This window comes from Equus przewalskii, chromosome 1, assembly GCF_037783145.1.
Source record: "Equus przewalskii isolate Varuska chromosome 1, EquPr2, whole genome shotgun sequence".
Lineage (NCBI taxonomy): Eukaryota > Metazoa > Chordata > Mammalia > Perissodactyla > Equidae > Equus > Equus przewalskii.
The window spans coordinates 153,783,874-153,798,963 of record NC_091831.1 but is presented as its reverse complement, the minus strand read 5'-3'; the positions used below and the strand labels follow the sequence as shown (position 1 = coordinate 153,798,963).

Genomic DNA, 15,090 nt, shown 5'->3' with positions numbered 1-15,090 from the left:
TGTTTGTGTGTGTGTGTGTGTGTGTGTGTGTGTGTGAGAAAGATTGTCCCTGAGCTAACATCTGTGCCAATCTTCCTCTCTGTTATGTGGGATGCCGCCACAGTGTGACTTGATGAGCAGTGCCAGGTCCGCATCTGGGGTCCAAACCCGCAAACTCCCAGCTGCCCAGCTGAGTGCACGAAGTTAACCACTATGCCACTGCGCCAGCCCCTACTTGTTTATTTCCTGTCCCCTAAGCTAGAGTTTAAATTTCATGAGATCAAGTACTTTAAATGTCTTATAGACTTTTGACTTAATATATTCACAGCATTTTAGAACAGTTTCTGGAACGTAATACACAGTCAAAAACATTAACTCAAGGGATGGGTAAATGTAAGAATATCTGTCTCCACAGCCCGTACTTGTTCTCTGGTCGCATCCTCTCAGATGTTTTCTTTCTGCTACCTAGCACACTGTGGGGGAATTGGCTGACCACATACCCCATCAAATTGTGTATCAGGGACCCACACTGATTAACTTTTAAAAGCCAAATATTTGCTCACTAGGAAAAGAATCCCAAGATCATTGTCCTTCCCATTAGTTTAGCTTACATATAATCAAGTAATCTTGTAGTTCATATATAGTACCTAGGATGTATGATTAGTTTAGAAGTGGATGTTTCTGATAAATTATTTTTAGAATTTTACATTTTCTTATTGCGTTCACATTGGCTGATTTTTGTAGGAGAATGTTGGAATTTATATAACGTAGACTTTGTTTCTGGCTATTTTGTTCTTGTTTTTTAAAGCACCAGACATTTAAAAATGCCTGGTCTATCTAATAAATTAGTGAAGTCATATTATCTCCACACAAAATAACAGTCCTAGGAGGATAAATTCTTTCATTCTTTCCTCAAACTACATTTTTCTTTTGTGGTTTCAGATGGACCTTTTCGGAAGTGTAATTTTCCTTTGTCCTGGTGGAATCTGAGACAACTCACTTTGTCACTAGCACACTAACCTCTTCTCTTCTCACTACCCCACCGATTTAGAAGTAGATTGCTGATTAACTCCTAAGTTAGAGAAGGTGGCCGGCAAAGGAATTTTAAGTACATTTCTCGGTGTTCTGTGAAGTTACATGATCTTAGCTCAGTTAATTAACTTTGTTAAAATTGTGTAAAGGGGTTCATATGATTCTAAACTACAGAAGAAAAACAGTTTGAAAGCAACCTGCCCTTTACCTGATCCCTCCCTCCTCCAAAAACCGTGGTGTACTGCCAGTGAACAGAATAATGGTTGACGAGCAAAATTTTAAGGCATTCTAAATATCACTGTTTGGTTTAATAAAATTAATTAGCCTGCCACGGAGAAAATTTACTAGCGTGCTGGTTAATTTCACAATGTAAAGTCAGAGAAGGGAGGTGGGTTTGAAGGAACAAACCTTATTAGTTTTGAATAATTATTTAAAGATGTGGAGCTGCCTATTTCAAACACTTTGATTGCCAAATCCATTAAGGCTTTAAAAATCTCAATGTTTGTATCTCAGTATATACAGGAAAGAATTTCTCTAGATGAAATCTTAAGCGTATTAGTTAATAGCTAAATGACTTTAAGATACAGAACAAGTAGAATCCTAATAAAACCATGGGAATGAGAACTTGCCTTAAGACTGGCTCATGGGAGGTTTCCATAATCTTAATTTGCCATTGATGCAATTATTGCCTTTTCTTGTCTTTTTAATCCAAACAACATGTTTGCAGTGGCCATGGAAAGGTGCCTGAAATCACATGCCTGAATTCATTTAATTTGCCAACATTGTCTTTTTTCTTTCTCTCTTCCTGGTAATGGGCAAGAGTCAGTCCTAGTGCATTAGGTACTAAATCTCTTCAATTACCAGCCAGGGAGAAAGATTTAAAATTATGCTTCAAACCTACAGACTGATTTAGTTTTAAAGCACAAACACTTCTCCTGTGGAGCCTAAATTAAACTGCAGAAAGGACATGGAGCTTGAGGAATTAAACTAGGCAGGACCGAGGCTCAGGCCAGCAATAGGAACCATTTTGGTTTCTTTCACTGGGGCCTCCTTGGTGTAAAAAGAAAGGGAGCAGGAACACATGGAAAGAAAGTACAGCAGGATACAGTCATCCGCCACGTAACGACGTTTCTGTCCACAATGGACCGCATGTGTGATGGTGCTCCCGTAAGATTGGTACCATGTAGCCTAGGTTTGTAGTAGGCTATACCATCTAGGTTTGTGTAAGTACACTCTAGGATGTCCACACAATGATGAAATTGTCTGGTTACACATTTCTCAGAACGTATCTCCATCATTAAGCAACTCATGACTCTATTGCTTAGAAGTTAGATGTGGAGTCAATATTGGTGTGGGGAGTCTAATCAAACACTTTATTCTTTTTTCTCTTTCTTTTTGGGTGCTCGGCAGCCATTTTCAATGTGGATGACTCTGTGGTTGATCTGGAGAGCCTGGCAGCCTTATATGAAAATGTGAGTATTGGGGCCAGCCCGGTGGCACAGCCGTTAAGGTTGCACGTTCTGCTTCAGCGGCCTGGGGTTCACCAGCCCAGATCCCAGGTGGGGTTCTACACACCCCTTGTCAAGCCGTGCTGTGGTAGGCGTCCCACTTAGAAAGTAGAGGAAGATGAGCATGGATGTTAGCTCAGAGCCAATCTTCCTCAGCAAAAAGAGGAGGATTGGTGGCAGATGTTAGCTCAGGACTAATCTTCCTCAGGAAAAATGAAATGTGAATATCAAAGACCTGCAGAACCAGAATTTCCATATTTTCGTATCTTTACTAATTAAAAAAAATACTAAGTTCTAACAAATGGTTATATGTGACTCTTTCCTCCTGAAAAATCACTGAGCCATTCGTGTTCTTTGACACTAAGGATTTTGACATAGCATGGAAGAGATGAGGCACAGAAACATAAGCTCGAATGAGAGCAGACATGAGAAAAGCAATAGGTTCCTAAACCCTCCTGTGGTATCTGGCTTAGTAGATCTCATCGCATACCTGCAGTGGAGGGTGGTTCAAGGTGGAGACCACTTCTGTGCCACAGAACGCAGCCTGTGGCTTGCTGTCAGAGTGAATGATGGTAAGCTACCTGCTTAATGTTGGTGTACACCAGTGTCTTCCTCTGAGGAGAGGGAATGCTAATACAGGCTTGGATGATTACCTTTAGTGCAAATGAGCTGGTGGCATTGCATGTGAGAAGTGATAGAGGATGTTGAGTATGTGTTTTAGACTTAGAGTCATTTAGTCAGTCTGAGGTTTGAGATCCAGCTCTACCATTGACTGCTGAGTGCCCTTGGGCCAGTTACTAAAACTCCTTAAGCCTATGTGATCATCAGTACAGTGGGGATTATAATGGGTTTTACCTGTTCTTTTTGTGAGTATTAAAAAATAATTCAGGGGCTGGCCCAGTGGCACAGCGGTTCAGTGTGCACGTTCCGCTTCTCAGGGGCCTGGGCACCACTTGGCATGCCATGCTGTGATAGGTGTCCCACATATAAAGTAGAGGAAGATGGGCATGGATGTTAGCTCAGGGCCAGTCTTCCTCAACAAAAAAAGAAAGAAAGAAAAAGAGGAGGATTGGCAGTAGCTAGCTCAGGCCTAATCTTCCTCAAAAAAAAGAAAAAAAGAATGCAATATATGTAGCAGCCGCAATGTATTTTGAAAATAAACAGTGCTGTACATGTATATGGTCTTTAAGTTATAGTTGTATGTGGAAATAACCAGCAGAATTGGCAAGCTCTCTTGAGAATATGACACAGGAGAGTCAGAATTGCCGTAATTGTTAACTATTCTGGTTCACTGACTCTTTTAGGATTTGAAAACATAGATTGAACCAGCTTCTCTTTACTAAAGTAATGCTATTTCCCAGGGAGCTAGCTGGAGCACTATACTATGCTGTCGTCACCGAGCTCAGAAAATGATTCACTGCAAGGGCCAGCCCTGTGGCACAACGGTTAAGTTCACATGTTCTGCTTTGGCAGCCCGGGGTTTGCTGGTTCAGATCCTGGGTGCGGACCTATGCACCAGTTATCAAGCCATGCTGTGGCAGGCTTCTCACATATAAAGTGGAGGCACAGATGTTAGCTCAGGGCCAGTCCTCCTCAGTAAAAAAGAGGAGAATTGGTAGCAGATGTGAGCTCAAGGCTAATCTTCCTCAAAAAAGAAGAAGAAGAAGAAAAAAAAAGATTCACTGTACTACTTGTGACCCCTGGGACCTTAAGTAGCTTATAGAAAATTTCCATAGAGTGATCATCCAGGCCTAGAGAGATTGCCAGTTCCCTACACATTTTTACATCCTTTATGAACATCCGGAGCTGTTTAGTGTGGCTGGGTGGGAATTTCTCACATTTCCATCAGTAAGGCTTTCATTAACAGCCAAAGGCACACAAATACCAGGCCTTCAGGAGCTAATGGTGCATTTGTTGAGGACCTAAAGGCCAATGTGATGTTGCGGAAGAAAAAGAGATTCCCAGTCAGGCCCTTTGCCAGCTTCTGGGTGTCAGCCGGTGGGATCATCTATGAAAGGCGGATATAATAATCGTTGAAGTACTTTGTAAAAGGTGAAGTGCTTTCTAGATGATGCTTGTTACCATGGGCTCAGGACTGTGCTCATGGTCGGTACTTGTTAGCTCACAGTAGAGGAAAGCTGCATACAACTGAAATCGTTGGATAGACGGAGAAAGTATGTGACTAAATGCCAAAATGAGCAGTACAGACAATGAGTTCTTGGAAAATTCAGAAAAAGAGAAGAAGGTGACTAAAAGTAAAGTCAGGGCTCTTCTGAGGATCAGGAAGCAAATGCTAAGGACAATTTGACCGTGTCTGCTTCCACAGGGAGAGACAGGGAACTCAAAGGGAGCAATCAAACGTTCTGGCTTCTGAACGCAGCTAAAGTCACTTGTTAGGACCCTTTGTATTAGCCAGGGATTCTCAAACGTTAGCATGCCTCAGAATCACCTGGAGGGCTGGCAGGGCCCCGCCCCTGGAGTTTCTGATGTCTGGGATAGGGCCAATAATTTGCATTTCTGGCTAGTGACAGATGATGCTGATGCTGCTGCTCCAGAGACCACACTTTGAGACACACTGCTGTAGACAGATTCTCACTGCTCCCTTTTTGTGTGTTTTGTTTCTATTTCAACCCAGAGAGCCCAAGAGGATGAATTGGTTAAAATAAGAAAGTATTACGAGACATCCAAAGAAGAAGAATTGAAGCTGCTGGATAAACCTGAGCAGTAAGGACGTTGAACACTTTTCTGTTAGGCCAAAGGGAGAAGTGCAGTCTCTATCTTCCTGCTTGATCATGTCTAAATTGTGCAGGGAGCGAAGTCACAGCACCCTCATTCCCGTGACCTATTGCGTGCAGCAGAAATGACCTGACTGCCGGGAAGAGCAGCCGGGAGATTTGTGCCGCTGGATGTAACATCTCAACCCCCTTCCCTACCCCTCGTGACTTCCCTTTCTTGTTCTAGCAACTTGTTAATTCCTCCTAGACTAAACATTCTGGCCAAAAGGGTAACTGAGGAAGGAAGAAGTCATTGCTCTGTTTAGGGTTCTGCTGAGGCAGTTAAAAAGATGATGTCAGAGTCACAGAATTCAAATGGATTTTTCGAAATCCAGTAAATGTAGCCTGAACGTGCCAGCTTTCTCCCAAATTTCTCCACCTGCTCTGCCCAGTTTAGATGTGACTTTCTGTTATCTTCTCTTTGCGTGTGCTTGTTCTTGTCTCCTTTCACTATCTAGAGTTGTTTGCTCCATGATTTTGGGGTGTTGTTCTTTACCCATTGGAAATCCAGAACTCAAATACGTAACTGAGTGACTCTCGTCCTTGGCTGGGCTCTTCGGGTCTGCAAACCACAGATAAGCTTCTGGGGCTCTTCAGCTCCTGAACCCCACCCAGCTTTTCATGGCCCACGACTCTGAGAATGTGGAATGGGTTCAGAGTAGAGAGAGGGCTCTTTTGCTTATTGCTACCATGAGCGCTTCATGTCCAATTCAGGCCATCCCTCTCAGCCTGGAGATGAGGTAAGGGATAAGAAACAGAGGAAACTGAGTGATCAGGTTTAGGATAACAAGTCAGCCCTAGAGACATCCAAGGTTTTATGGCTTGTACTGAAACCTCCATGCCTTGCCCTTGGGTCTTTTAGAATGGCTCACTCCTCTTGGATGCCTGAGCATTCGGGTCCAGAAAGACATCCTAAATGACAGGGCGGGAGATGTCTAGATTTACGGAGTTATTGACAAACCTTCATGATAATTTTGAGAGCCTTAGATGAATTGCTCTCACATGGAGCATAGGCCAGGAACCCTCCACCTCCAAAGTTAGTTCAGGAAGCCTTGGAGTATTGTGAAACAGTGAAAATGGGGTTCCATTGCCCTTCTGTTCCATCAGCTTGAGCCACCCTCCTTACCAAGTCCCACCCCTGACTCATCGTGTGGTCCACTCCCAAGTCATAATTAAAATATAATTAATTCCCACTAAGGTGCTAATGACTGAAAATGAAGTGACTGATAATGGGGTATTTAGGCACTGACAAGGCCATGGGGAGTACTTGAAGACTGTCTTAGTCAGCTTAGGCTGCTGTAACAAAGCACCCTAAACTGGGTGACTTATAAACAACAGATGTTTGTTTCTCACTGCGTTGGAGTCTGGAAGTCTAAGATCAGGCTATTGGTGTGGTTGGGTTCTGGGGAGAACTGGCTTCCAACTCCCAGCTTCTCTTTGTATCCTCACATGGCAGAAAGCAGAGAGAGGAAGCAAGCTCTTATGTCTCTTCTCCTAAGGGCACTAATCCCACTGGTGAGGGCTCTACCCTCGTGACCTAATTACCTCCCAAAGGCCCCACCTCCTAACACCATTGCATTGAGGGTTAGGATTTCAACATAGGAATTTTAGGAGGACACAAACATTCAATCCTTAACAGGGAAAATAGGGCATATCAAACATTTGGGCAGCACAAACTGTGCCACGTTGAGCAAAGATACTCAAAACCTAGAGCTAGCAAACTTTTCCTGTACAGGACCAGATAGTAAGTATTTTAGGCTTTGTGGGCCTTACGATCTGTTGGAACTACTCAAACCTGCTGTTGTGGTGCAAAAGCAACACTAGACAATACGTAAACAAATGGGCGTGGCTGTGCCCCTGATACAATTTTATTTATGGACACTGAAATTTGAATTTCATGTCATTTTTACATGTCATGAAACATTATCCTTTATGGATTCTTTTTTTTTCAAGCATTTAAAGACGTAAAAACCATTCTTAGTTGATGGGCCATACAAAACCAAGTGGTGGGCTGGATTTGGCATGTGGGCTATAATTTACCAGCCCTGCTCTAAGCTGTGGGAATGGCCAACCCCGCGAAAGGAACAGTGGGTTTCTGCTAACAGAAGTATTGCCCTTTTCCTTTCGTGTTAATGCCTTTCTGGCATTATTTTTCAAGATTAATTGCCAGGGCATAGAATACTGGTAGCAGGTAATTAATAGATAACTGATTATTCCTGCCTTCTCTACTGGTGATCTGGATAGAAGAGTGTTTTTAATGTTTGTAAATGGTCATTGTAATGGCTTCCTGAATGTGCTAAGCTATTGCTGACAGCAATGAGGACTGTCGTGTTGTCCCAGTGAAGAGATGTGCTTGGGCTCAGTCACTGGAGGGTGAGGTGCAGAGAGGTGGAGACTTCAGGCCTACGTGGATTTTACCCCCACTCTTGACCTCCTGCACAGGGAAGCAGTTGTTTGATTTATGCCAGAGTCAGATTTTCTGGCAACTTATTTCCCATTAGCTCCAAATGAGTTGACTATAAGCATGTTTTACATAATGGAAAATATGAATCATTTTTAGCTTCAGCATTGCAGTTTCCTAAGATCCCTGCAGTGCCAGTCCTATAAATCATAGCATGGAGAAGCCAGCCTCTTCACTCACCTCGTCAGCTTTCTTGTTCCCCAGTCCTATATTTAGAAAGCCATTTCCCAGAGAGATGTCGTCTGTTTGGGACCAGGCTCTCTGAGAGCCACTCTGGCCAGGGATGGCCCTCAACTCTGCAGTCTGCCTTGGGATGGTGGTGAGGTGAGGTGGGGCTCTATTTGGTTTGATTAGACCTGATTCTTTTTGTGGTCTAGAGTGAGGACACCATATACAGCCTATTGGGATGCTCCACTAGGGTCCACAGCTGCATTGGGATCCTCCACAAAGGAGATACATTGACTTGCTGAAACGAGGCTCTGTTAGTGTACTCCTCTATGGAAGAATACAGGTTACAACATGAAATTGTGCTGTGTACACAGCCCCTGTGTGCACACACACCTGAGAAAATACCATATGGGGGCTTAGAGGATGATAAACCAAATGTTAGTCCCGTAAAAACAATGGGCCATGGGCCGGCTCCGTGGCCGAGTGGTTAAGTTCGCGTGCTGCACTTCAGCGGCCTTGGGTTTCGCTGGTCCGAATCCTGGGCGTGGACATGGCACCACTCATCAGGCCATGCTGAGGCGGCATCCCACATGCCACAACTAGCAGGACCCACAACTAAAATATGCAACTATATACTGGGAGAATTTGAGAAGAAAAAGCAGAAAAAAAAAAAAAAGCTTGGCCACAGTTGTTAGCTCAGGTGCCAATCTTTGGGGGAAAAAAAATGGGCCATGTTGTATCCTTCCGCCTTCTAGCTGAGTGGATGTGTCACCCACACAATGTAAGGTACAGAACTTCTCTCCTAGATACTGTTGTAGTCCTTCCTGGGAATATAAGCCTGCCTTGGGAAAAGAAGGGCCAGGTCCCTGGTTTGTGGTTTCTTTGGGGGTCTTTAGTCCTCTCTATTACTGGCCCTAGGGTATCAAGTTAGACTAGTCCAAAAGGAAATCAATCTATAAATGTTTCTAAGTACCAAGGCCCGATGTCCAAGACCTGTTCTTGGGGATTTGTAAGAGAGTTAATCCTGTTGCTATGTGTAGAGTATAAAACACGGTTAGGGAGGATAAGACGTTTATCAGACATTTGCCTTACAGCCTCTGAGGGTAGTTATACTTCTAAGACTTTCCCAAATAAATGGGAAAGGAGCCATGGTGCCCTTCCTCAAGCCTTTGCATGGCTGTTTTTGGACAGAAAGTGACATAAAATCATATTTTTTCCAAATTTGCTTGTCCAGTATGTCAAATCTTCACATTCCACCAGGTGTCCAGGTGACAAACCTGCAAGTCATTCTGTACTCTTCTCAGCATCCCTCGGGATTGGTCAGTTACTCCAGTTCTTGCTGCCTTGAAAGCTTTCTCGACTCTTTGCTCCCCTCCATTCACACTGCAGGCCCTCTTACCTTCCCTCTTAGAATATTGCAGCTATGTCAAATAGGTCTCCCAGCCTCAAATCTGCTTTCACCTCCAATCCATCAGCCAAGCCACTGCCATGTGATTTTCTAAAACAAAAAGCTGAAATTATCACTTCTCTGTTTAAAATCCATCCTTCCTTCAGAGAAAGTTTAAACTCTTTATTTTAGAACAAAAAGCCCCATTTTAACATCTGACTTCTACTCAGCTCTTCCACACATATCATTCAGCCTGTCTAGGATCTCCCTGGCAGTTTCTCACCTGTGTCCTGCACAAGCACCAGAGGACTCCAGGAAACCTTGGCCGACATTGTCCATCCAGGACTCTGACTTTGATGCTCTGCATGACCTGGTTACAGGATAAATAAGAAAAACAGCTGATAATTAGAATCTTATTAAAACCCAAATCCTCCTAAAAGTAAAGTGAAAGAGGCGCAGGGTATAAGCTAAGGAAATTTCTTTGGAAATGAAAAGAAGGAGGCGCCAGCTTTGCTCCTATGTAAAAGTATTCTTGGTGAAAGGTTGCAAAATGTTAAGGTAATGATGTTATAAGTTGACCAAGACTTTCAGAAATATCAGTTAATCATCATTTCAACCCCAAAATGAATTTAATAGCTGTTAGTGGATTCTCTCCTTTTCTGAATTCATGTCCAACTCTTTCCAACTATTTTAGTTTATACCCCTTCCTCTGGTGGTTGGCATGGAGAGTACGTAGCTCTTCCAACTGAATTTTGCAAAGGGCACCAGTGCCCAAATGCTCAGACAGTGAGCTTCTGTGTGTAGGTTAGTACTCACCTTGAGCTTGTAAGCTTCTCTTGCTGTAGTTTTTAAGAAACTTGAGATTGTGTCCACTTTAATGAGTGCTTGCTTTGTTCCCAGAATAGAGCTATGAACTCTGCCTATATAGGTAAGTTGGTGTGGAAATGTAAACAAGTATCTGTAGAATAGAGTTGTTACAGACTATTATCTAATTCATCTCACTTCAGTAAGAGGCTTTATCACTCGTCTACAGACATTTGCCTCAAGTCTTCACTTTTCTCACCCTTAGACAATGCCGCATTATGAAGGGAGCTTATTGAGTATTTTCTCTCATACACTAAAGATTAACACTTTTCATTTGGGTTTAGTTTCCTGTTTGGGTAGGAGGAGATAGATAACTTGTTGTGGTTCAGTTTAATTGCGTTTACTTTCTGTTCCTGAAGTAATTTATGCTCCGGACATTTATTTACCATTATAGAAACACACAAAAGAAATGGCTTTGTTGTCAACAGAACACATACTGTTGAAGTTCCTTACATCTGCTATCTGATACCTTTTATAATTGTTAAATTGGCATTGTCAAGTAAAGAATGCTTTCATGGTGGATATTTTTCAGCTGTCTTTTTACTTTCCTTGTGATCGTGTATGAAACTAGATAACTCATTCTTAATTTTTACAGATTTTTGCATGAGTTAGCCCAGATCCCTAACTTTGCTGAACGTGCCCAGTGCATAATCTTCAGATCTGTCTTTTCTGAGGGTATCACCTCCTTGCACCGAAAGGTAGAGATCATCACACGAGCTTCTAAGGTATGTTTGCTGTCTAATTTTAAAAGATAGCTCTTCCTTTCTTGGGAGTAAAGGAGGAAGTGGGGAGCAGGAGAGATCAACTAGAGTCCCTCTGTGGAAAACCTTTTGAACTTAAGATTGTGTGATTTTCTAAGTATAGCTGGGATGATTATCCTGCCTAAGTGTTAGTATGTGTGTGCGTGCTGATGAGGCAGAGAGAAAGAGAGGGAAAAAAGGAGATGCAGACTGACAGAGAAAAGGAGGAGGAAAAAGATGACGGTTTTACAAATTTCTTCTCAAGTGTTCAGACACCTTCCAGTGTACATACCGGCCACTTGAAACCAACCTAAGTAGTATAGTTTGTTTTCTACTCGACTGTCTGGATTGCAAGGGAGATTTTGCTTTAGATCCATGCGTTCAATCATCTAAAATGTGTCTACCTAGTGAAATAAGAAGATTATAAAGACTTAACAAATGATTATGATGATGAGTGATGGGCAAGTAAATTTTTATTAGCTTTACCATGCTAGTATTTCATTATAAAGTTAAGTTCTACCACTTGGCTTTTTCTCATAATGACCCATGTCCTTAAGAACATGATAATCCTCTCCACAAATTCTGTACTATTTAGTTGCTTATCTGAAGGCATGATCTTTTTCTTTCTAAACTACACAAGATTTCAATAAAGCAAGGCTGCATATTACCAAAGTATAATATATATCCTCTAATAACACCCTAAAAAGCAGAAGCAGAAGTTGGCCTACAGCTGCATTTGGCTTTCTTTCTTTACCCTAAAATAAAGGAAAATAAAACCAACTAAGGTTGGAGAGAAAGGAAAAAAGTATCAATTTGAAAATTTGCCCTTGGTGCAAAAAAAAGGAAAAACAAATGAGATGGGGAACAGAAGAAACCTGTAAGCAGCTTAAAATTGTAAAAGTTAATAGACGGATCAGCAAACACTTAATAAACATAGCCTATGGCCTTGAAATACATTATTGTAGTTCACCTCTGAGGGTTATACCCAGGGATGAGGAAGAATAGACTTGTTATTATATCTACTCTACACTTTACTGTTTATATAGCTACATAGTCCAAAAACAGATCCTCCAATGATATCAAACCCCTTTCTACTTAGAAGTCATCAATGTGAAACCTAACTCTAATAACTCTAATTTTCCAATTTATAAATATGTTAAAATAGCTATTTAAAAAATCTAAACCTGGCTCCATGGAAATATGAATACTAATATTTAATCTTCAATATTAAAACATATAGTTTGGAAATCAGTGAAAGGCTGGGAAATGATGGCTAATATATTTTTTAAGACACCTATGGCTTAATAAAATGTATTTTCCATTTTACCAACCATTAAATCTGTTTGGTAACATGCCACCAAACAGCCTACTGGGGACTCAAATATTTGTTGTGAATGAACATAGGTACATTTAAAGTTCAGCTCCACAATAATCGGTGTTTGCCGTCGCAGGGCTTGCTGCACATGAAGAGTGTGAAGGATATTTTAGCTCTCATTCTGGCTTTTGGAAATTATATGAATGGAGGAAATAGAACTCGAGGACAAGCAGATGGATATAGCTTAGAAATCCTGCCCAAACTCAAGGACGTCAAAAGTCGGGTATTTATTTTTCGTAAAGAATGAATGATTTTCCTTCTGTACCTAAAAAAGGAAAAAGTATTCCTGGTTGTTCCATTCACCTCTGTCTTCCCCTTAACAATACATTTTTTCTTTGCTTTCTTTTGACTTTTGAATAAAAATAGGTTTTTCATGCTTGGTCTTATTTTGATGACAAAATCCCCGATATGTTTGCTCTACAGTACACAATTAGATGTTGAACTGCAATGAGAGGATAAAACAGATAGTATACAGTATTAGCCGAAGCACAAGGCTTGAGTCTGTTTGAATTCAGTGTTGGCTACTTGTCATTTACTCATTCCAGAGTAGGGCGCAATGTTGAATCACCCATGGAGCTCAGCATTCGAATTATTCTTTTGCCCACAACAATTGAGCTGGGGGTCTCCTGTCAAACTCTCTGAGCCTGATTATCATTTGGCTCCACACCCCTGCAGAGCTCCCTCTTTAGAAACAACCAGCCCATATCTAGGCGTCCCATGGGGTGCAGGGGGAGTGGAGGGAGGGGAAACACACAGGCAAATTAGAATTAGACCCATGTGAACAAGACACAAAGGCTGCCTTGTGGGAGGGCTGCTCGCCCCTGGCCTCCCAGGGTCATAAAGTGGCATGGCGTTCCTTTTAAGCTGCCCTGATTGTTTTTCACGCCATTAAGAACACACATTTTTTGAAAGGTGGGAAGGGGAGGGATGGTTTTCTGTTCTAGTCCCTGGGTCCCTTTAGCACTCCCCCCCACCCCCTGTCTTGGCTTTATGCCAGAAAATATTAAGACAGTGTTTTGTTTGTTTGTTTGCTTTAGCTGTTACCTCAGAGGGCTTATGGGTTATCTGTTTGATTCTTTTCTTCACAAAAAATAGTGTAGTCATTTCTTTGTATAGATGCCATCAAAAATGGTGGGACAAGGAGGAGAGAAGAAAATCTTACCAAACAGAATTAGGACCAGGAATCGTAAATTAAAAGTATTAGGGCCACAAGTTGAGATTTCAGCTCTTAACTCTATAATATGGCAGAGTCTCATGTGAATGATTTTCATTTAAGCTTCTCTTTTTAAACCTAGGATAACGGGATTAACCTGGTGGACTATGTCGTGAAATATTACCTGCGTTACTATGATCAGGTAAGAAATGGCATTATGTGGAAAACTACACTAATGGGGTTTCAACTCTTGCACGTTGTTGGCATTTAGAAACGGAATGATGGATGGATGGATGAATTTCAAGTCCAACATAGAATTTGAGAGCTATCCAGCCTCCTTGGTTTACAGATGGGAACACTGAAGCCAAGAGAGTTTAGTTGACTCTTGTAAAGAGAAGCATTATTCAGTGGTACAAATCTACTGCCTCTCAATCCCCTGTGTAACCCAGCTTCAGAGAGACCCCCAGTTATCTCAGTGCCTTCTGACCAGGTTGTGAGGGTCTCGTGAAATCTATATCCATTCAGTAATTGGTTATATTTGAAACTAGATTCTGGGACACAGACCAAAATTTGGGAAAGTAAGATTCAGTAATACCAAATACTTTATAAGTAATGTTCCTCTGTGAGCAAGTTGAAGATGTGGAATTTGAAATCCATCCTCTATGCTTAGATTACATTTGCAATTAGAAAGAAAAATTTCTGTGAGAATCTACCTGAGCACAATTTTCTGTGTTTTATTCCTTCTCATTACATTGAGAACAAGCATTCCTAACTTTGGGAAGAAAGAGGTACTGTTGTGAGTTGTTGAGAAATCTAGCAATCAGTATGAATGGAAAAAGTCTCAGGAAATTGTTGTCAGGACTCTTGCTCAACTACTCACGTAGGCATTTTTTCCTAGGCACCCAGCGAAGGAAAATAAAGATTCCAGGGCCTTATTTTCAAAAGGCCTGCAATCTCATCCAGAAGACAAGCCTATAGTCATCTCTCCTACCCTCCTAGGGGGATTGTTCTTGATATATCTACAATCAGGCTTATCATTCCGCTACCCCCTCCTCGGACTTCCTCTGTTTCTATAAGGATATGATAATTTTTGATCATTCAGACATGAAGCTTGTGCTTATTTTGGTTCCTCTCTGTCCTTCAATTAAACTGTTTCTCATGTTCTTCCATGTTTTTCACCCCTACTGACCTCAGTTCATTCAGGCTTTAAGAGAACTCACTTAGAGAATTTCTATTGCTCCCCACCTTGACTTACTCCCACTCTAGTCCATCCCACACCCTATGGCCCAATTACTTCTTATAGCTCTGATCATATTGCATCACTTTTTTACTCAAAGCCAGAAATGTCTCCCCATACTCAAGCAAATTAAGATTCTATCCAATTTAATTCCAGTCTTTTACAACCATCCTGTTATTACTTTCCCTCTACATGTGTTCTGTGATCCAACTCAAGACCTGATGTTTTCCAAACACACCCTGTGCTTTCTTACTGAGGTGTTTTTACCTCTGATGTTCTCCCTAACTGGAACTATCCTTATCACCAGCCTTTTTATAAAACTTATCTTTTGTCTTATTAATACTCTCTTGAAATAATAATTAAAAGACCTTTCAGGAAAAAGCTCCCAGTAACAATATATGTATTTGCAACA

General features: G+C 41.6%; 1 protein-coding gene across 9 annotated transcripts in view; it reads left to right on the top strand.

Annotated features, from left to right (window-relative positions):
• FMN1 (formin 1) overlaps positions 1-15,090 on the top strand; it is a 383,790-nt gene that overhangs the window by 244,891 nt on the left and 123,809 nt on the right. For all 9 annotated transcript variants that reach the window (XM_070584360.1, XM_070584371.1, XM_070584336.1 and 6 more), the window contains 5 exons: positions 2,422-2,483; positions 5,155-5,243; positions 10,769-10,898; positions 12,365-12,511; positions 13,584-13,643. In XM_070584360.1, coding sequence (XP_070440461.1) covers positions 2,422-2,483; positions 5,155-5,243; positions 10,769-10,898; positions 12,365-12,511; positions 13,584-13,643 — 488 coding nt within the window. The remainder of the gene's footprint in view (positions 1-2,421; positions 2,484-5,154; positions 5,244-10,768; positions 10,899-12,364; positions 12,512-13,583; positions 13,644-15,090) is intronic.